The sequence below is a fragment of the Anolis carolinensis genome, chromosome 1, assembly GCF_035594765.1.
Source record: "Anolis carolinensis isolate JA03-04 chromosome 1, rAnoCar3.1.pri, whole genome shotgun sequence".
NCBI classification, from domain to species: Eukaryota; Metazoa; Chordata; class Lepidosauria; order Squamata; family Dactyloidae; genus Anolis; species Anolis carolinensis.
The window spans coordinates 328418092-328441847 of NC_085841.1; the positions used below are offsets into that span (position 1 = coordinate 328418092).

The 23756-nt window shown below is 36.8% G+C and overlaps 1 protein-coding gene across 1 annotated transcript in view; it reads right to left on the reverse strand.

The window, feature by feature from the left end:
• Positions 1-3809: 3809 nt before the first annotated feature.
• sec23a (SEC23 homolog A, COPII coat complex component) overlaps positions 3810-23756 on the reverse strand; it is a 30707-nt gene continuing 10760 nt past the window's right edge. Inside the window, exons 6-20 of the mRNA XM_008125926.3 lie at positions 23457-23536; positions 21733-21877; positions 21262-21420; positions 18689-18804; positions 16824-16947; positions 15282-15362; positions 13384-13473; positions 12762-12868; positions 11566-11719; positions 10746-10823; positions 10020-10181; positions 8872-8958; positions 7306-7461; positions 5874-5939; positions 3810-4940 (exon numbers count right to left, since the gene is read on the reverse strand). Coding sequence (XP_008124133.1) covers positions 4851-4940; positions 5874-5939; positions 7306-7461; positions 8872-8958; positions 10020-10181; positions 10746-10823; positions 11566-11719; positions 12762-12868; positions 13384-13473; positions 15282-15362; positions 16824-16947; positions 18689-18804; positions 21262-21420; positions 21733-21877; positions 23457-23536 — 1695 coding nt within the window. The 3' untranslated portion in view covers positions 3810-4850. The remainder of the gene's footprint in view (positions 4941-5873; positions 5940-7305; positions 7462-8871; positions 8959-10019; positions 10182-10745; positions 10824-11565; positions 11720-12761; positions 12869-13383; positions 13474-15281; positions 15363-16823; positions 16948-18688; positions 18805-21261; positions 21421-21732; positions 21878-23456; positions 23537-23756) is intronic.

A 23756-nucleotide genomic window follows, 5' to 3' on the forward strand; every position in this document is an offset into this window, starting at 1 on the left:
GAGAAGGTTCTACTGAAATGGAGGTAAAGATCAATTTTAAAGACAGCAGTGGGAATCATACTAAGGATTTAAATCTTAATAAATGGATTTGTGTCTGCAGGGATTAGAAGTAGGCAGTTCCATAACATCTGTACCCAGGAAAGGACTGCCGTTGTGTTATTATATACAGGAGCCAATGAACTGACTGATGTGCAAAGGGACCAATACAGAATAAGACTAATGTGCACCAGTCCCATTGAACATTGATCCTGTTGTGCATCAGGATGCCGGCTTAGAGAGTGCCATTGTGCATTGGGACAGTCTTGCTGGTGTCCCGTTACATGTTTTGCAATTAACTAACAATATTTCTTAGTACTTTTGCTATGTATCTAAATATATGTATAGTTACATAATGTGGCTAATGTGTTATGGTGTTAGTTTCTTTAAAGACAAATCTGCCCCAAAGCATCAAAGAGTCCTGCCATAGTAACATTTATGAAACCATAAATGCCTACAGTTCACTTCTTCAGATGTAGAAAGTGTGATCCCATATTTTATGTATGTACACAATACATATAGGTAGAATTGTAGACTGTGAGGTTAGAGCAGTGGTTCTCAACCTGGGGTCCCCAGATGTTTTTGGCCTACAACTCCCAGAAATCCCAGCCAGTTTACCAACTGTTAGGATTTCTGGGAGTTGAAGGCCAAAAACATCTGGGGACCCCAGGTTGAGAACCACTGGGTTAGGGGAAAATTAATCATGGGTGATCTCTCACGTCCGTGTATGATTGCCTTCCAAGTGTAGAGTCTTGGTGGTGGGTCCATAGGTGATTGTACATTTCTATTCTTGATTTGCATGTTATTTCGCAGTGAAGATGTTAATTTCCAGATGGAAGGCGGTCCTGGTCAGGGTTGGTTTGATGTACCTTCCTCTTGACACGTTTCTCCCTCTTGATCTCCATTTGTGCCTCTTTGAATTACACAACACTGTTGGTAACAGCTGACCTCAACGCTCAAGGGCCAGGGCTTCCCAGTTCTCAGTGTCTATGCTACAGTTTTTAAGGTTAGCTTTAAGCCCATCTTTAAATCTCTTTTCCTGTCCACCAACATTCCATTTTCCATTCTTGAGATGAGCGTATAATAACTGCTTTGGGAGAGGGTGATCAAGCATTCAGACAACATGGCCAGTCTAGCAAAGTTGATGGCAAAATATCATTGCTTAAATGTTGATGGTCTTTGCATCTTCCAGAACATTGACATTTGTTCGCCTGTCTTCCCAAGAGATTTGCAGAATTTTTCAGAGGCAATGCTAATGGAATTGTTCCAGAACTTGGGTGTGACATCTGTAGATGGTCTACATTTTGCAGGCGTATAACAGGGTTGAGAGGACAGACTACATTATCATCAGTATATTGGAGTTCTCACCCACTCTTTCCTGTTCTGTCGCCACTCTTCAAATTATTTGGTGTATTCAATACACTATTTTAGGTTTCACCCAAACCTTTCTAATCATATACATCTGTATAAATAGAGATGGTTGAAAATGATTTTCTACCACCTATCAGCTACTTCACTTTTAATAAGTGGTGCCCTGTAGATAAGTCACACAGCAGTGTTTGGGCATTATTATTTTTTGGACTATAATGTACTACAATTGGACTACAGTAGCCATGCTAGGTGGGGAATTCAAAATTGGAAATTTAAAAAAATTAACTCATCAGATACACAATACTTTTTGCACTGTACAATTACAGCACTGATTTCACTTTCAACTGCCATGGTCCCAATTGCAAATTTCAGAGTATACTGTTTTCATAGAATCATAAAATTAGAAGGTATCCTGGAATCAGCCCAGTTAATGCAGGCTTTGCAAGGATGTAAAGATGGAAGTACCTCCAGTGAAGAACGCACAAAGACTTTTCTTCTGCCAAACAGCTCTCATGGTTTAGAAGAGCAGAAAGCTTTTTACGTAAAGGATTTTCAGATATTTGAAGTAAACATTTCTCCACTTAATATTTTCTTCACCAAGATATAAATACCCAGCTCAAACACTTCCTCACAGAATTCTACCCATCCCCAAAAGATCTTGACTTTTTTATACTGGATAATATAGTACTCAATGCAAGACCCAACACAGACAATATGACTTAATGCAAACAAAGCAGAACTATTTTCCTTCTAAGATTTAGCACTATCTCTTTGATGCAGATCAAGACCATAGAACAACCTGCCAGAAGAGTCCCAACAGCTAAATGAGCTGTCAAAATTTGAAAACCACCTAAAGGCCTCTCTCTTTCGGCAGGCCTACCCAGCCAGTTTTAATCATGAATTTTAAACTTGTATCTGGTGTTTTAATGTCTGTGTTCTGTGTATTTTAATATGTATTTTGTAGCAAGATGTTTTGGTGTGTATCTTTTGTAGAAATACATTTAATGTGTGTATTTATAGAATCTTTGTGGTGTTTGTGTGTTTTAACTATGCTGTAACCTGCCTTGAGCCACGAGGAGAAGCGGGTAAGAAATAAAATTATTATTACTACTACTACTACTACTACTACTAGCTGTATCTGGCCAGATGTTGTTGTGGCCCAGTCTGGTTCAATGGAAATGAAAGGATAGAGAAAGAGTAGATTTCAGATATATGTGTTTTCACTATGCTTGTGGGTAGGCAATATTTGTGGTGGTTCCATTGTCTGTGCAGATATGGAAACTGTCTGGTTTGGCGACTCTGGAACACAGAACATATTACTATCCACGTGATAAGCAATCGGTGTCCTGATGTAAAGCGTAGAATTCTAAAGATTGCATCTGAGTGTAAACATAGATAGATGGATAGATTTAGATCTCTTTCTCTGCCCTCCCCTTGGGGAGAATGACTGGCGGCATAGCTTTCTCATTGGCCACACCCCCTGTTATTTTCTTGCTGGGAGAGGCCAGTGCCTCCTCCTCCCTATTATTGAAAATCTGGTACCAGTATTTAAAAACTCTAAATCAGGACAGTAAATAAAGAACACCACTCAGAAAACAGAGGAATACCAGACATGAAACAATCAGGGCCAGCTAACACCTCCCAACAAAGGATTCCCCCAGGCAGGAAGAAGCCTGCAAGGCTTTCAATGCTAAACAAGCTGGCCAATTGCAACATTCACACTTGGCTCAAGCAGAAAATAATTCTTTCTCCCACCCTGGACCTTCCACAGATATATAAAGAGAAGCCTCCCACAGGATGGTAAAACATCCAGGCGTCAAACTGACCGGCAAGGAGGTGGGCCTAACCATCCCTTGCAACCCCACCCATGCCAGTTGCTAAAGGGAGGAGACTGCTTGGCCATTGCTAGCCCCGCTGCTAAAGGGAAGAGCCGTCTGGTACGACGGTTGCTAAGGGAGGAGACTGACTGGCCACTGCTAAGGGGCATGGTTTTATCTAAGGTGTGACAGGTTTGTGATGGTAGGTATGTGAATACCTTAAAACACTCATTAGTTCAAATGCTACATTGTGTCCAAATTTTGTAGCAATCGGTGTAGTAGTTTGGGAGATATATTGCATTATTATATTGCATTACCCTTTTTTGGGAGCTACATCCTATCACTAGCTCCATTTCAGCTTGTCTCAATTCATGTCCTCTTTCTCTTTACAGATGGAACTTACACTAATACGAAACAACCTACAAGGTGGGCTCATATATTCTGTAAGTAGATGCCTTTTACGAAGCCACAACATAAAATTGAGGTTTTGATTTAAGCAGTAACAGTTTTCTTCATTGACCAAATGGGTGAGTCATCAAACCCATGTAGTGTGGGAAGAAACAGCTTTGACGATGAAACGATCAGTTCTGTACTTAAAAACTTTATTATTAAAAGGTGAATTTGCTTGTTTTTAAGGAAACACATCTCAACTGAGCATTACCAGATTTATTACAATTGCAGTATGTACGGTGTAATACTGTTTTAACGAGAATCGCAAACTGCATAATTTATAACAAAACAGAAACCAAACCAAACAAGAACCACACAATGTCATAATAGTATATGGCTATCATAAAAAGTCTTCCTTACTTGTGGAAAGAGGCAGCAATATGCTTTTAGTTTATGGTATTGTAGTGTGTGTATTTCCCCATAACTATACTCTCCTGACAGGTGCAGGATTTCAATTTTTATCTGTTCTGAAAGCAGCCAGATATAATAGTGTTTCAACTAACTATCACTTACAAACTTTGCCAGAGATTATCAAGAGAATGTAAAATCTGAATAACTAGCAAGTCTTCATCCATTTTTGTTTGTTCAGCTTCTTTAGTTAGAAACGAATTCTCAATCCAAACACAAGAACAAAAAAATCCTCTTATTAAACCATCAATGTATAGCTGATTACAGAAAATAAATACTTTCAGATTTCCAAAAATATGGATTTATCGTCTTTTATAGTCAGTTTCTTTGTTCTTTTCTAGCCCAAGGGAATAAGGATGAAAAATAACATCAGGGAAAATCACAGTAGCCCAGAGATGACAATGGACCTTTTTAAACATTATGTTTGCAATGTCTTTGCAGTGCAAGCCAGAATAAGATTGTGCACCATTAAGATATAAAAGATAGTACAAAATTATAATCAGCAAACTAAAACAAATTACAATATAATCTTTGAAACCACAAAAACTTTTGTCTGATTAAATCCCAATTCATTTTGCTTTTCAAAACTGTTGCTTGTACTTAGGCCTTTTATAATAAATGGGCTCTCTTGAAAATTATGTAGCTTTAAGATGTAGCTAGGCAGCTCGCACACATCAGAGCATCCATTTTGCAATTACATAAAATGTAAAATGTAGCTGAAACAGTAATTCAGATATTGTCAGTATCACTAGCACTCCACACACTCCTTTAGGCAGCACTTGATACAGCAAGTTTCTTCAAATGGTCCATGAATACTTGCAGACTGACATCATCTGTAAGAATGGGTGCTCCAGATTCCTATAACGAAAGAGATTTTTTTAAAGATCTAATGCCACATTCACGGATTATGAAGACCTAGAATATTTCATGTGAATATATACTATGGAATCCAAAGTCAGATGAATACTGTATAGGGTTAAAATATCCAATATATCTTCACATTTCCCTTGATTTGATACCTGACTGATGGGTGAACCCAAGGTTTACTGTAGTATCAGTCCTGTTACCACTACAACTGATCCAAGAAATCATAAACAAGATATCAAGGACACAGGCATTACCCATTTTAGCACAGCTTAAGCTGGAATATAGTATAATGCATTTGCCATGTAAATCACTGGCCTATTGACAACCAGCACTGTAGTGTTAAGCAGCAACAATTCTCCATCAGGCATTCAGTGCTGTTGTGTCCTGGACAGCCAGTGCTCCTATAATGGCTGCATATAATTAGACAGAACATTATGCACAGTTCCCTTCCCTTCTACTCCTTGTCTAATAGACTGCAACCCATCTCTCTCACAAATGAACAAAGTACTAGGTGTTAGAAAGGAAAGGAGAAAATGGATGAGCTACTGCCAAGAAGGATAGAGCAGTTGCACCTTTGCATGCTTGCTCCGGCTTCAACATTTTAATTTCATTGCACAAACTGCCCCTCTCCCTCCCCATTTATTTATATATTGCCTTTTGTACAATAAAACTGTTAATTGCAAAAATACTTTTATATTTGTTTTTATATATAGGAAAAGTCTTGAAACCAAGCTATGAATGAGAATTATTTCTGAGGATAGCAAAAAGCATTTCTATAACTTGGACTGTAAACTATGGTATACTATATTGTTTAACATTAATTTTAAGTATCTTTGTTTCTATGTTAAGGGGGAAAAAACAGATTTGACATAAACAGCAGCATACTTCTATTGTCAGGGTTTCACTAACCATACTGAAACTTACCTGTCCCCAGGCATACATATTGTTATGTGTCTGAGATGGGTTAACTTTGGAAAGCAGAAAACGGGCCTTTGGAGAGAAAAAATAAAATAAAATTATTCTTCTGAATAATTATTACACTCACCATTTACATGTCAACATGAAAATGTTATGGCTTCATATGGTAGGAATGATTATATTTCTGGCCTGCTGTTTGCACACTGCCTTGAAGAAGCTGTTTAAGTAGCCTGCAGTAAGTGACTGCCAGGTTATATTTTTTAAAATACTTTGAGCCTATATTTAGATTGAAAACACTGGCCACCATACATTTCTGTGTCTCAAATGTTAGACTTGTTTCTGGGTATATTTGACCTGCTGGATTACTGCAATGCACTCTATGTGGGGTTGCTAACTGGAGCTAGTTATAGGGAGTCGATGATGCCTCTAACTAAAGCAGCTCCATTGGCTGCCGATAGGTTTCTGGTCCTAATTCAAAGTGCAGGTTATTACCTACAAAGCCCTAAACAGTTTGGGCTCTGCCTATCTTTGCAACCATATTTTCCCCTATGAACTGGCATGGGCTCCAAGATCTTCCGGGGAGGCCCTTCTCTCGCTCCCGCTACCATCACAAGCAAAGTTGGTGGGGACGAGAGAGAGGGCTTTCTTGGTGGTGGCCCCCCAGCTCTGGAACTCCCTCCCCAGGGAGATTAGATTAGCCCCCATTCTGTCCACCTTCTGCAAGTACTTGAAAACCTGGATGTTCCAGTGTTACTGAATGACAGTTTTAGTCCCTGATCAGGTCTGCCTAGCCCTAATTTATTCGGTTTTTTTAAGCACTATACTCCCAGCCTGGCCCTATAGTCTGCGTTTTGCACAAGTCCTTGCCCCACCCTCTCGAATCTGATCATGCCCACCATGTCCTGTTTACTGTTTGTTGATGTTGGTTGATGTATTTTTTGATGTTTTTACTCTGCTGTTTTTAATTATTTTAATTAGATTGTTTATGTGTTATTATGTTTTTAATTGTGTTTTAGCATATAATCTTTGTTTATGCTGGTCTTGGTTCCCATGTATGCTGCCCCTAATCCCTTCGGGGAGATCGTGGTGGGATATAAAAATAAAGTTGTTGTTGTTGTTGTTATTATTATTAAATAGTATTTTAAGAAGTAAATCAGAGTGGTTTCTGTCCGCATTTGCTTGCATGACAACGTTGCTGGGGTATGCAATGTCTCCCCTTCCTCTCCCCCATTCTCCTGTTTCAGTGGGGAAGGTGAGATCCTTTGAGTCTTAAGGGGTTTGCATCTGTCCTTTTTCTTTCTAAAAAAGCATTTCTCAACTTCACACAGTTGATAAATCCCCAGGGACATCCCAGTGCTCAGCCAGCAAGGCCATTTTTGATGTAGTCTTACTTGTTTTAGCAGCATGTTTCTATAATTTTAAACTAGCATTAATTTACCTGACTACCACCATGCTCTGTATCAATGTAACGTGGCATTGGAAATCTGGAATGAAGAATTTCCTGTGCATCATCGGATGGAGCCTGGAGCAAGTGACGGAAGTTTTCATACTCGGGCATGTCTTGATAGCCTGACTTGCGCCATTGAGCTATAGTCTGTAGAATAATAATTTAAGAATAAAGTTTTATTATTTCAAGAACAAGCTGTATATTACTAAGAATTTAGATTGGAAAGTAGAAATCTCAGGGAAGAAGTCAGTTAATTTATGTTTTACCAGTAATTATCAGTTACTGAAGGAATTAATCAAAAATGATATTCCAGTATGAAATAACAATCACATAATTTTTCCAAAAGTTTTCAAGCAACAGTTCTCTTACTCTCTGTGTTTCATATGCTTGTCTTCCATTATATTTGATGCCTGGTCTCAATGTCAATGTCAATGATTTATTTGTAATGTTTGTTTGCCTTCGATTGTTTTTCACTTATGGTAACCCTAAGAAGAACCTAACATGGAATTTTCTTGGCAAGATTTGTTTAAAAAAAAGTTTACCACTGCCTTCCTTTGAGGCTGAGAGAATGTGCCATGCCCGGGGATCACCCAGTGGGTTTCTATGGCTGAGCAGTGATCCAGACTCTAGTTTCCGAAAAGTCCTAGTTCAACACTCAAACTACTACACCACACAACTTACAATCAGTTACATTATCCACATTAACTAAAATTGTTTAAGAATATGCATTATTTATTGACAACTGAACATACTTCCATGACTACAGCTGGTAAAAATGTATTAGCTGTCCAGAATTCACATTTCAAGTATTTAAGCAAAATCTTTGATAGATTGTTCAAGAACAGAAGTAGGCATCCTGCCACAATAATCTTGATGCTATGCGGCCCTTACCTACAAATGTATTTTGTAAGAGACTAGCGGAGAAAAGCAAAGTAGAGGACACAGCTCATCCATGGTGTAAAACAAAAGCCCAGAGAAGTCTGTAAAATGATCAGACTGAGGTACAATAGAGTCTCACTTATCCAAGCTTCACTTATCCAAGGTTCTGTATTATCCAAGGCAGTCTGCCTTTTAGTAGTCAATGTTTTTGTAGTAAATGTTGCAATGTTTTGGTGCTAAATTCGTAAATACAGTAATTACTACATAACATTACTGTGTATTGAACTGCCTTTTCTGTCAATTTATTGTAAAACATGGTGTTTTGATGCTTAATTTGTAAAATCATAACCTAATTTGATGTTTAATAGGCTTTTTTCTTAATCCCTCCTTATTATCCAACATTTTCGCTTATCCAAGGTTCTGCCGGCCCGTTTATCTTGGATAAGTGAGACTCGACTGTATATTCAGAAAAAATTTGTAAAAAGTTCCACACACCTAACAAGCCTGTTCGCCCCCCTTTTCCAGAAACAAGTAGTCTTAACAACCTATTTTTAAATATTGACACTGCACTGGAAATTATCTGATATATTCCTGTCTGCACATGTGGGGGTTACATTTATTTATTCTTAATAAATATATCCCAAAATCAAAATACGGAAATTGGTGATTTGATCTTACCTCTCCATGATAAATAAGGATCTGGAAAAAGGTGTCCATGAGCAGAATGCGATCAGGCAAAATACTACTACTGTCTAAAAGAACAGGCTAACAGAAAGAAGAACAAATGTCAAATAATCATGCAGAATAATCAAATTATGTTTAAAAACTCAGTCATGTCAGATATATTTAAAACTTATACAACATTTAGAAGTGATTATAATTTCCCAACCACAAAGCTCAAATGTGAACCTTATACAAAGACTTCCAAATTGAGTGAGGCATCTCCCTCTGGTGGCCACCCGCCTTCTCCCAGGTTCAAAGTATAGACTGAGGTAGGCAGGCTGCTTTGGACAGCGGTGTTGTGTCATGTTCAAGAAACACAATTCTCATGTAAAACAAAGGGTGTGAGCACTGTGTATCTTGTTTTTGTCAAACACCCCCATCGTCTTTTGGAATGGAAATCTCTAATCTGTGGCCAACAGCTCAGTCATTTTTTGGTTGGCTCGATTATAGGATCTTTCAGTTGGCAGAAGAAGAGGGTAATAGGATTCCGTTAAGTGAGTTTCCTGAGAAAAGGAGTTTAATTGGAGAGAACTGGGAAAAGATCGCTCTCAGGTTTAGGCATGACTTTTAGGGATTTAGCATAAGGGAGAAAATCCCTTGAAATGGCTATATACTCATAATCGATAGCAACTGTAGCTAGAGCAACTTGTTACAGCTGAAATGCTACTAGACTTGTAATTCGCCCCTCCCGTCCCCTTTAGTGTACCTCCCCGGTCTCCCCCCCCCCCCCACCTCTGTTCCATACCTGCTATATTAATCTGTGTTTTTATACTGTGATTTCAAACTATTTTCTAATCTGTTCTTTTATAACTGCTTAATAGGGAACTGTGTTTTCCCCTTCCCAGGGCGTTTGTGCCCCACTTTGTGCTGGTCATGGACCATAATGAAGAAAGACTGATTGACCGCTAATCATTTTCAGATTTGCCTTTTGACATGTATTAGTTTCTTAATTGTTCTATTTTTTTTTAAAAATGACTGCTGCTTTGGTTGTGGCCAAAAATGGGCAATCTGTTTGTTCCCCCTCCTCAATATACACAAATGATACAGGTATAAGCAAAAACAGTCCCCTTTGCTTTCTTCTGACTAATTTGGCACTGGCATACCTCTGGGGGTCCATTGAAAGAATAGGCGTAGAGGATTGGCTGAACCATTATAAGTGATTGAGTCAGATCCTGTCGCATGAAATGATGTCGATAATAGGAACTTTCATCAGGACTGTTGTTGAAAACTTGTAAGAAAGGCGATCTTCTTAAATGGAACATAAACTGTAAAATAGAAAGTCAAAGAACAACCATGAGGAAACAGTGCAACAAGTGAAAATTTAAATTATTCCAAAATGCCAGAATGCACCAAGATTTTCTATGCAATAAGTTTTCTTTTATGGAAACCCTATTTTGCATGAAAATTATGCACTTTTGGTGCCATCACCAGCCACGTCCAAATTAGACTGTGTATAATACAGCCATCTATATTTCAAAATACAAAAAACTTACACCTAAGAAGCGGATTCTTAAATACAATGGAATTCCAATGGCTCACTAAAAGAAAGCTGTTACGTTGCCAATACATTTTACTACTATTTACTCTGAAAGGAGATGCAAGACCAATGTTCACAAAAGGTACATTTGTCCTCCCAGACTGAATCCTCTGTATTGACAAAAGACAAAACCAGAAAATGCACAGATCGTTTGAGAGCACATGATCCCAAGTCTTGATTTGCATGTTTTTAAAAGTAAGTAACAATGTATTTGTACCCATCAAGGGCATTTAGCATTATGCAATGAAGATTCAATTAAATATGAATATTCTCTATTTCAATTCCTTCCTACCTGTGGATAAAGAGAGAATGTTTCTGAAAATCTGAAGGAGCTTGGATCATCCTTGTGATACTCTCCAAATTTCTGACACTGAAAATTGAAAAAAAAAATGCCAAGAGCTTAGTGTGGCACTTTTGTTATTGTTACAAGATATTCAGAAATAGTATATACATGTTTCTTTTAAGTCGGCAATAAGTAGCATGTGGTCTTCTATATGTTGTTGGACTACAACTTTCATTATCCTAGCTAATACCTATGTGCCCAGAACTAGTGAGAACTACAGCCCAACAATCCTTGAAAACTCGGTACTTAAGCACCATATCAAGAAATTGACAGATCCAGGGAACTAATTTGGGTCAGGAACTACGTGCCTATTTGAAATATAAGTAAGGTTTTCATCAGCATTAATGGATATTTCCTTCTACTACAAACAGCAGGCTTTGGACAGAATAATAGTTTTCAAGACAGACACAAAAACCAGATCAAGACTGTTACAAGAGATTAAGAGTAAAAAGGGCCGTGGGCCAAGAGATGAGGGCGTTCCACCAGCTATTAACTTTCAAAAATAAATCATTTATCCAATGTCTAATTGCACAAATGGCATCGTATCAACAACCTAACCAGGTCAGACACAGAGTGTCTCCCAGCTTTCTGTCTGTGTTCATCTATTTATATTTTAGAAAGAGAATTCAAGAGATCTTCCGGGAGAGTGTGTAGGTTAAAAGCCCACTTTTTATCTTTCTAAAGGAAATTTCTAGGACAAAAGGTAAATGACACCAAACATATCTAAGCTTAGAAAGAAAACTAATTTAAAGCATTTCTACAGCCTTACCAGTCTGATAAGCTGTCTGTCCAACCACCGAAGCACATCAGGTCCTTCCTCAGTCTCGGCCCGATACACTGCCAGTCTGGCCATAAGGATGGCAGCTGCCTCCTGGTCAAAAGAAGCAGCGATGTTTTGAATCTGTGTCTGGGCATCTGCCCAACTGCAAAACAATAGCAATTATTTTATCACATTTCAGAAGATACTTAGCAATTCAACAGCAATTCAAATACAGATTGCTTTCCCAAATCTTTAAAATTAAAAAAAAAATCCTCACACAACTGAAGTATAAAATACTGAGAGAGCACATTACATAGCAAATGCAAGCGTTTGAACCCCATGCCATGAATAATTCATCCTTCTTTAGAAGAAATAACAACCAAGGTAAGTCACTGCTTGCATTATCTCCCACTCTGGTAACTTAATATTTGTTTTTTTTAAAAAAAAAATAGGACATATTAATTCTAAGAACTTGTAATTTTGCCATAATGTACAAGCAATAGATTGCTCTATTGGATGTTTTCTCAAGCATAGCAAAACTTAATCTTACAGTAATAGCTTTGCTCAAGGTAATATAATGTAAATTAATAATATAGAATGTCATATATAATACAACGTGGTGTAACATACATAGTATATATTTGTTGCTGTGCATCTTCAAATGGTTTCTAACTTATGGCAACCCTATCACAGCATTTTCTTGGCAAGATCTATTCAGAGGGTTGCCTTTGACTCCTGAGACTGATTTAGTTTGACTTTCCCCAGTGGGTTCCCATAGCTAAGCAGGGGATTGAATTCTGGTCTTCAAAGTCCAATCCTCAAACCACTACATTATGCTGCTCCAGACATAACATATACATACATAAAATCGACATTGGTCTAGCAGAAACACTTCCACTTGGTCAAGACTAGATACCTGATTTTCATTCATATCCATAACCCATCACCTCCCTTTGCATTATAACCAGTATTATCCCAGAATGTTTCCCAAGTCTTTAGGAGCAGCTTTTGAGGGGATATAGGGGCTGCCATGTTGAGAGGAAAGTAGCAAAATTTGGAGGTCCGGCTTTACAGAAACTGAAATACAGAAAGCACTATTGCATACTAATACGATACTATTGAAATCTGTATTTAAATTAAAATAAAATATAGTTGCTTAGATGGTGTGCTTATTCTAGATCAATACATCAGAACCTAAAACTTACTTTCTGGCAATAGTAGTGACTCTAATACGCCTCTGCCCACTTGAATGCTGGTATTGAGTCACAAACTGAATGGCGCCCCGTCCACCCTGAGGAATTGGAGCATTGTGCTATTTGAAAGGGAAAAGGCCAGTAAATTAAATGAAGAAAAACAATAGAACATTGTTCAGAATTATCATCAGATACAGTTCTTCATCACTGCCAATCTTTTTTTAAAGGTGAAAATCATCTGACAAATTGATTTGAAAAGTGCTCTGTAGGGTGCAAATGTCATTTATACAAAAAGGTAAGTGAGGTTTCTGTCCAGCTTCTGGAAACAGCTTTCTGGCAATAGATTCCCAGAAAGAACACTTTAGGAAAAGGGAGAAGGGGAGATCCAAATATTAATATGGAAGATTCTGAATATTAAAATCAGGTTTAGTATAATTAAGTAATGTATTATGCTTCTCTCTAAATAGCAATAGCTAAAGTAAATGCATCCATTTGAATAGTAACACAACTGACCATTAGACTACCTTCACTTGAAACAAAAATATTTTTGGAGCTCTTAAAAGTAAAGTTGTAAGAGGTACCACAATCTGTTATTCTGTTCTAAACCATGTGTTCTATCAAATGTTTCTCTTACCTGATTAACCACCTCAAAATACAATCCTAGAGTTGTGTGAGGATGAAGTCCACAAATCTTCCACTGACATGTACCTCCTGTTCCTATTTCCTAGAGAAAAAAATTAAAAAACACACAAGCAAAAGTTTGAGATGTGTGACAATAACTACTAGAAGCCCCTGACTGAGTTATTAGGCTACAATAGATTTATTTATTTTTGACAGATTGTCACTCTCTGTAATGAGATGACAAAATTTGCAGCAGCTGCTCACCAGTGACACCAGGAGGAGGAAAACAGAAGGAAATTACAGGATTCTTTGTCGAACGCTTTCATAGCCGGGATTACAGGGTATTCTCTCCTGACGTTTCGCCCACATCTATGGGAGGCATCCTGCCATAGATGTGGGCGAAACGTAAGGAGATAATACTTCTGAAACATGGCCATACAGACCAGAAAACATAAAACAACCCTTACATGATTCTCTTTTTACAAACCTGTGTGGCAAAGGGTGCTTCTCTATACAGATTCAAGGCAGTAGCTGTATTACAGTCTAATCCAATGCATGTTCATTCTGATGTTTACACTTAATTTGGTTAAGAATGCTAAGATTGGTGCATTCATTTCATAAAATAAAAAACTGTAGCATCTATAAGTTAACGAACTTTTCAATATAACAGTTAGATGTTATTACCACACATTCAAGAAAAAGACCAAACTCTCTCCTGCAAGATGGCAATCTAATGACTAGATATGTGATTGTGTAAGCAAGGAATTACCACAAGGGATCAAATAATCCCTATTTAATAAACTCTAAAGCATCTTACCCCTCACCAAAGTATTTGTCAGTTTGACAATGCATTGGTTGAAGATATATATTGCATTTTTATCTAATATGATACGCTACAACCAACAAGATAAGATTGTAATGACACAATGTTTAACAAGAGCAGTATAGGTTGTGTCTCCGTTATCTGATCAGAAGTTTTTTGGATTTTTTTTCAGATTGTGGAATAGGACTATTTGAATTATGAATGGGGGAAACTATGTTACTCACACATCTAGTGCCTTTCAAGCTTCACCTTCAAGGAGCCCATTCCACCAATGGAGTAGAAACCCAATAACAGTCCTCACTTTCCTTGTTTACTGTGAAAGGACTAATTGAAGGAAAACCTCAGCAGGCACTGGACATGTCACTAGCCCCCTGTCCCCAAACATAGAATTGGTGGGTGGCAGCAAAAAGGTTTACGATTGAAATAATTCAGATTTGGGATTTCCAAGTAAAGGCAATTCACCCTGTATCTAGAGGATTTCTACATAAGAAAAGACTTTGATTAAAAAGGGCATCAGATTTTGTAAACCAGCCACACAATTTGAAGTCTGGAGGACTTTGGAAAACTTTACATTTGAAAATAACCACATACTAGTTTATACAAGATTTCAGGAGGAAAGTTATATTGCACGGTATTGTATTAATTGATTTATACTATACCTTTTCCCAAGGATGGTACTGAAGGTGGCTTAAATTTTACCAGCAGCATAATTTCTATAGCACATTGTGAAGGGAAGAGTTAAGGAAATCTGGTTGGTGCCAGCCAAACACAGGTCAGGGAATACTGTAAAAGGGGGACTATAGGGAAGAAAAGATACAAAACTAAGGTTTCTCTGAGAGAGGGCAGATAGGTAAAATATGGCTTAGAGACAAGGAAAAGCTGCATTAGAGACAGGACATTCAGCCAGGAGGAGAAGCTGGGTAGAGTTTTAGAGAGCTGTGAATAATTAAATCATTCAGGGCTTAATGTGTGGTATAAATGTGTCTCAATAAACTACCGCTTGTTGATTTTTTTCATAACTGTGTCTGGCTGTTCCTATTTTTTACAGAGTCTGATCACTGTAATAAAATTTTGATTAGTCAACTTACATTTTCTGACACACAAGGTCCTTTAGAATTGAGTGATACACAGGGTCCAATAGCTCCAGATATCTTTATTTCTCTTGAGGTCTACACAAATCAAAAAAAGAACAATAAAATCAACATCTTCCTATAAAATGCAGATAATCTTATAGCCTGGCATACCTATAATTTCATTTTTCCAATAATAGCAGTGCTAGCAGTAGCTGAGCTGAAAGAAAGTGATGCAATCTGCTCACAGAGTAGAACATAACTAGACAGTATTTCTTTTAGTGAAACAGCTTCTAGGATACTGCTGAACAATTGATTGTCATTCCTTTTCTTATCTCCATTCTCACGTGAAGCATAAGGTTCTTTAATGGCACAGGGCTTCAGGAGCTGCAGGTGAATTCCTTGCATTATTGTGTCTTTGTGCCAGGCTAGGAATCCATATGTTGCAATTCTACAAATGACTCCTTTGAATCCATTTGCTCCCACTAAGTATATATAGAAGTGCACTCTTAAACCATTCAATTGATCAGCCAAATGTCACCAATGTACACCTTCTTAAATGCATTCCTTCCATTAAAAACATTTCTGGCATTTATATGCCCTGTTCCTTCTAAATGTTTGTTGTTTGCTATTCAGTTTTTAGCTTCATACCCTCTCTTCAGGGAAGAAAATGATGGGCCACCTCCTAAAGGAGGAATCTAATCTAGAACACCTGCAAATATATTCCATCTCTATAATTCTGCAGACTGGAATATACAGAATTAGAAACTAAACATTTTGCTGACTCAGATTGTCAGTCTAATTTCAACTGTTGGTGTTTCTATATCAGAAGAACAAAAATAGCAATTTATACCAGCTATTAACAGTATAGTCAATGATAGAAAATGATAGTAGTTGCAATCCAAAAACATCTGGAAGACCACATGTTCCCCACCACTGCTCTACAGGGTGATGTATTTTTCTGAAAAGATTGCAGAAATTAGTTGACTTATTTGCATGGCAAAATGTGTAGCTCCTTTAAACGATGGTTCCACTCCATTATTAGCTTGCTTCTCAAGGTGCTTCCAGCAGCATAGCATACAGATGAAAATATATCATACTATTCTCTTGATCTTGTATTGTGCTTCCCAAGTGTGATACTGGCAGGAAGAAATTATATAGCATGTGCAGTACTGTTTCCCTATTCCAGCAAAAGAGAAAGCTTTCTATTGAGCATGCAACAGGTACTGTGAGTAGAATCTATCAGACCTAGCTATAGCATGCCACAGCATGCTAGAAGATAAGCTATGCCTGCTAAGTGATCCAAAATACACCCAGTTACCTATTGTGTACATTAGACAGTAGAAACAAGAAAACATGAACACTCCTGCTAAGCAATGAATGCAAGATCACAGTCATTCTAAATTCAAAAGCTTATTTTCACGATAAAATCTAGGGCTAAAGGTCTGAACTGGAATGGCAACTTACTGTTAGCAATATTAAATATCTTACGGCAACAGTTTTGTTGTGATATAGAACAGCAGGTATTTTAAAATATTTGTAGTAAATGCCAAATCTTACCTTAATTTCTAAGGTGCCTCCAAATCCCATCTTGAATTGCCCCTGCACATCTTTGGTAAACACACGCTGAAAAGTTTGTTTGAACAAGGATGTATTGAAAGAATCTCCCATTACCATGTAACCCCTACATGAAGATAACAAAAAACTGTAAGAGTCGCAAAATAGAGCAGTTATACTGCAACTCAGGCCTAGACATTAAAATGTCGGACGGCACTATTTCTATATGTTCTCACACTTGTTCTGTGAAGTCCTCCACTGCACCTTATATCCTTATGATACTGCCCATGAGCACACTATTTTTATAAATGGCCAACACATTTAAACAAATACTGTTGTAATTTATGAAAGCAGCTAATGTATTAATCTGCATTCTAAGTCTTCTTCTGGTCAGTCATGAACATGAAATAATAATGGCGTAATAAAGAACTGACAGCATGATTGAAGAACCATTCACAAACTCTATGGCTTTTGTATAACAACAGCTCAAAGGCATTACAAAAGGCTTGTACACAACAACAGAAGGGAGATCAGTGGAAGATCATATCCTGGTAGTCCCCTCAAAAGGCTTCCTTGAGGACCACAGAACCATCCTAAGAAAGGAGACTGTAACATGAACTGCTCAGGGGCTTGCCAAAAGCTGGGCAGAGTCACCTGCTATACTGCCCCTTGTCCCTCAGCCCCTGAAGCTACAAGCCAGGTCCTTCTCATGGGTCCTAAATATTCAGAAAAGACTGGAGATGTCAAACAGCTGTTCAGCAACTATTTTGCAGGCTTCTAAGGTTCTAAGTGAACTGTTTCAATTCAGAAAAAAATTAATTATATGTGGAATACTTGATAGGAATGCAAGACATGGCCCTGGGCTTTGAAAATCCCTTTCTAGACACATTAGGATGCCTCCTTCCTTGCCATTTTTTCAATGGGAATTAAAGATCTTTGAATCCCAATGGTTTTTGGGAACTGATTGGTTTACAAGATATGCAATTTCTTAGCTTATTGTGTATTATTGATTTTATCCTTAATTTTTAAAGGAGCATGTTTTAATTGTATGGATAGTTTAACAGCATTTTAAACATGATTTTTGCATATTTTTCTGCATTGTACTTGTATGTCTTTTGTATCCTGTAAATCTGAGAAAAAGGCAGGGTACAAATAAATAGCAATACAATGCTGGTTTAACAAAATAAAAAAATCATTTTTCTCTATAGACTCACCAAACTCTCATAAAATTGAACTATTATGCATCAACTACTCTTTCCTGGATGGGAACTACTTTCTATCTTATTCAGTAAGACTTCAGGAAAACCCATCAATATAACCATAATCCAAGGTGACTGGAATGCAAAAATGAATCACAGATTGTAGAAAATAATTGCCCTATGATCAAGAAGTTCTATTCTCTCTGTAGGAGACCAGGAGTAAACAATAGCACTGATTATGAGTTACTAAATGAGCTCTAAATGACCCACCCAATATAATATAGGAAACATATCACACATTTCCAAATACAGTACATCATTCTATGGCAAGTGTTCATGTGCAATTTACTTTTAAAATTGCCTTCTAAAATAGCAACATACAATAAAGAGATCTCAAAACAGGATTTTGCAAAGTAAGCCCATGAAGTATTAGAAATTAGTCCTCTTGTGGAAAAAAAAAACTGTCACTTTCACAAATTACTTTTCCTGAAACAAATTTAGCAACAACTTTGCTTTCATGTAAAGACTGGTGTAAATAATATATACAAACTCACACAATATTTAGCTATTTTTCCTGGCAGGTTTATTTCAGCAGCATTTCCCAAGTACACAAAAATACTGTTTTGCCTTATAGCCCTTCATATATAATCTTAACCGGGGATCACATACCCTGTGAAGTTAGGACAGCATTTCATCTCCAGGAGACCAGTCTGATCCAGTGCACATGCATAGATGTCAATAACATGGCCTGTTGTAGCAGCACGATTTGCCAGACCTTCAAAATGCTAGACACAGAAAATGTTAACACAATAAATAGGTTGCTTAAATATCATATACAGCCATTTCATAACAAGTTTTCTGGGCAACCCATAGAAATATACAGATAAATCAATTCATATCCCATATTAGAGATGCTAAAAAAATTTCTTTGAAGATGAAATGTATTTGCTAAATTGAATTTTAATAGCTAGCTGGAGTAAATGCAAAATGTATACCGCATGTTTTAATTCATAATAGGTATTTTAATCTCACCTTTCAGTAGAAAAGGATTTCAAAATAGCTTACATACAACAATAAAAAACATTTATTAAATGAATTTCCGCTAAAAATAGATATACCAGACATCATTAGTAGCTGTATTCTGCATTAATCCATGTGGAAAATTGCCCTGAGTTATACATTGGAAGAAAGGCATAAATGATAAAATAAACCTTGTCTGAATATTTTTGTCCAAACTTAAAAAGTCAATGAACTGAAATCTACAGAAAAAAATTGAATCTAATAATACCTAAAAGGTGTAATTCTAGGAAATTTAGGGAAAGTATTGCATTTACATAGAATATGCACTCAGAAGTACTTAATCAACTGTTCTCCTATTATGCTTTTTAATGAATTATAAATGAAACCATACATATCAATCCCATCTGCATATTTCTAATACCTTCAACATTTTCCCACATTTCAAAAATAGTATGTTTTCTACAAGTCACAACAAATTGCAAATTTGATAAATGTAGGTTTCATATTTAATTTTTAAAAAAAATCCTGAAATAATAAAACAAAACAATGACTACATTTAACAAAATCATTAGTAGCATGGCCATGAAAAACAATAAAAAAAGCTTTTTGAATGTGTTAGCTCTGTTCTTAAAAACTTGACATCAGTTGCAATTTATTATTATTATTAATAATAATAATACCCTGCTTTATCTCCCCAAAGGGGACTCAAAGTGGCTTGACATAAAGCATTACTATACAATTTAAAATATACAAATATGCAACCATTAAAACAGAATTAAACACAAACAGCACTAAAAAATTAGAGTTAAAATCCATCAAAGCCTATTCAAAGTTTAAAACCACAGCACCTCCCAACTAAATCTTAAATACCTTCATCTTTAAAAGCATGTTTGAATAGAACCTGTTGCCAGAAGGATAGCAGGGAGGAGGCCATTCTGGCTTCCCTGGGCAGGAAGTTCCACAGTTGCAGGGCAGCCACCGACAAGGCGCTCTCTCGTTCCCACCAACCAGACTTGAGATGGGGGTGGGACCAAGAGAAGGGCCTCTCCGGAAGATCTCATGACTCGAGCAGGTTCATACAAGGGAAAGCAGTCAGCCAAATAGCCTGGACTTGAAGTTCTCAAGGAACTTAGCTCCATGGGTCTCTAGCCCCTACTTGTCAAGTTTGAAATAGTAGCATCCCCACCCCTTGCCTCTCCTTATGAATACATGGAACAAGAAGCATCACTGAGAAGGAAACTTTCTTCTGATTCAATGTCCATACTACTCAAAGCCCTAAAAGAGTCGAAACAACATTTTGAACTACTGATTTCACAAATTTCCCGTATTTACTCAAATCCAATGCACCATCAAATTTAATGCGCACCTCAATTTTCAAAGCCCTGAAACCACAAAAAGTATTTGCTGTTGAATGTAATGTGCAGTGGTAAAAAGGTGTGCTCTTTGTAATCTGGCCAAAAAAAGGTATGCATTATTGTTGCTGCCTGCTTAGAATTCCTTCATTATAAATAATTGTGTTAAAACACCAAAGTTTCCAGAGATGGCAAAGAAAACCTTGGAGTGCATCTCTGCAGTAGAATGAATACACTTTAATGCCCTTGGTTCAATGCTATCGAATCCTGGGGCTGTAGTTTGACAAAGTTTTGAGCCTTCTCAGTCAAAGAATGCTAGTGCTTCACTAAATGGCAAATCCCAGGATTGCATAGCATTGCGCCCTGGCCATTTAATTAGAGATAATGAGCTCTCCCAGAGCTCCAATTTTGACAAGGTCATTTAGCCAAAAAAGGTGAGCATTAGATTCGATTAAATAAGGTATTTGGACTCTCAGCCCAATGATTGTCAATGTCCTGGCTATTGTATTCTGGACCAAATGCAGTTTCAGAAAAATAAAGTAGTCCAGAACAAAGAGAAACTTATTACAGTGGCCAGAGTCTTCTTAAAGAAAAGCCATAGCAGATGCAATCTAATTGCTATTTTCAGAATAGTCCTATTATTTGTCATATGCCTAACATCTTCTGGACTATGTAAAAACCACCCAAATCCAATATTCTTCTACAGTTAAAGAAAATATATCCATTGACTTTTATTTATTTTAAATTAAAGTAAAAGTATTTTTAAAATTTCAAAAGTATGGCTCTGATAAAAATTAAATTCACACTCCAGATCACTTTACAAATACAACATTAAAATTACATAACCAAAAAAAAATCAAGTCATCTTACCTTAGTAGCCTTTTTGACATATTTGGCATTGTCTTTCTCAATGTCATGCCAAGACCTAATAGGGAGCTTAAGTTCATCCCCTACAACCATTCCAGGCCCTTGCGTTGCTGGTCCACCAATAAACATCATTATCCGGGCACCAGTATTGGGAAAAGTACCCTGCAAGACAATAAATATTTAGAATTCATTATTCCTATTCTAAAATATATTACAGGGTGATGACGAACTAAGGTAAGTTATGAACATCTGTAATCAATTGGAATTGGTGACTATGATTACTTTTCTACAACTACAAACAATAACAGCTGGATCAAAAAAGCTTCAGAAAAGACAGCTTCTCTCCAATTCCAACTGAAGAGATACATTTGCAAAATTATCCAGTTTTGAGTCTAGCTCGCACTGGTTTATTTCTTAAAGACAGAAAGATCTGTAACCCTTTATCCCAATTTAGATAAAGAGAGAAATTATTACCTCTAGCAGGCCTACAGCAATGGAAAGCGCCACTCCAGAAGACCTTAAAGGTCTCTTCCCCTGAGGAACAGGCCATGGATCACGCTGCAGTTCACCCAGAAGATCTGTGAGATTCATGTCAATTTTCTGTACTGGCTGTAAGAACCTGGAGTCAACAAGAAGAATAAGTTAAATAGAGATTATTTTATATCGTATTCCTCCAAATCCAACAAATATATCGTGAAGTTGCAATATTTCTTGGGTTTCTCATGGGTTTTTAAAATATCCAATCATGTTTCAGTTGTTGTGTTTTCTGAAAATCCCAGCACCTACTGCAACATTTTATTCCAATCAAGGAAGTTTCTTTTTTAATTCTGTCACATATCAGCATTTTTGCACTATAATTTTATGGAAATATTTGTTTTAATTCAGATAGAATAAAATGTGTCCTTCAAATTATAGGAGCAGCTAAGCAAATATGATCCAGTTTAATAAAAACTTTGGAAGTATCTAATGCAAATCTAAGAAACTGGTACAAACAGTCCCTTAAAGGAATAGAATTAGTGGACAGAGAAGTGATAACAAATATCAAAAACCCAAACATTTGTACTGCAAGAACTCACGCTGTTTTAGATCAATGCAAAAAAGTCTATAGTATTTTCAAATGATCCTAAACCATTTAAATATGTGAAAACCACTGAAACCCAGTAGCAATGTACAGTCAATAGAATGTATTAATTTGCTTTTAATGGTGCAACTCACTTTATAGATTTTTAAATCTTCGATGTTTCAGAAAATATGAAATATACAGTTCCACAATTTGCATTTCTTTAGTTTGGAGTTGATATCTTATGAAGTTAGCATGTTGTAATTTTGGAAGTACCAGTTGAGTATCCCATACTTTGCATTCCAAAACCTGAAATATTCCAAAATCTGAAACTACCAGATTGTCCACATGAGTGACTGTGATAGTGACACCTTTGCTTTCTAATGGCTTTATGTACACAAACTTTATTTCATGCACAAAATTATTATAAATATTTGTTCAAAATTACCATCAGACTGTGGACTGTGTGTAAAAAGTGTCTATAAAAAAGAAAGGAATTTGGTTTAGACTTGGGTCTCATCTCCAAGATCTCGCTCTCTCTCTCTCTCTCTCTCTCAATCTATATATATGCAAATATTCCAAAATCTTGGGGGGAGGGATCCAAAATCCAAAACACTTCTGGTCCCAAGCCTTTCAGGTAAGGTATACTCACTACTGAGTGTGGTGAGTATTAGGTGAAATTTTCAAAGCTCTGCACATTCAAGAAAGAAGAGACACAAACAAACTTTCAGGTTTTAGCCATTCTCTAACAGCAACACTGGCTTCTTGCAATCTATTGGCAATCCTACCAAGATATTCATAAACAGTATTTTCTTTAAAAAAATTAGTTCATAGTAACATGCACTATAAATTTGACAGGTGAAATATGTATAGTTCTCTATAGAGCTCTAGCCTTTAAGAAGTACTTTGACTAAAAATTATAGAACAATGCTTTAGCCATTTTTCATTCATTCATTCATTCATATTTGTAGGCTGCTGTTTCTTCTAAAAGTCTCAAAGGAGAAAAAAAAGATTGCAACTCCAGCTCTGATAAAATCTGAAAGCTGTGCCTGTCTCCTTGAAAGCAATAGCTGAAGTAACAAAATGAGGGTAAGTGCAAAGAAAATTATTCTTATAATTTTAATAAGAAACTGAATACCTGTTAGATGGTGGTGGTTGCTGTACCTGAGGACCACGACCCACTTGTGAAACATTCATTTTTGTCAGTCCTAACATTTCCTGTGAAGTGTATTTTACAAAATAAAATTAATTATATGCTATATGTTCAGCATATCCACAATTATGACATTTTAAGTACCCTATTTGTTATTCAGTTAAAGCTTTTAAAACAAAATCAGTTTTTTAAGAAGTTAGAAATGTATCCATCTTTAAATATGATAAATATGGAAATACTTGAACTGTACAGGGTCTGATCAATATTAGCAGGGAGACTTTTTGG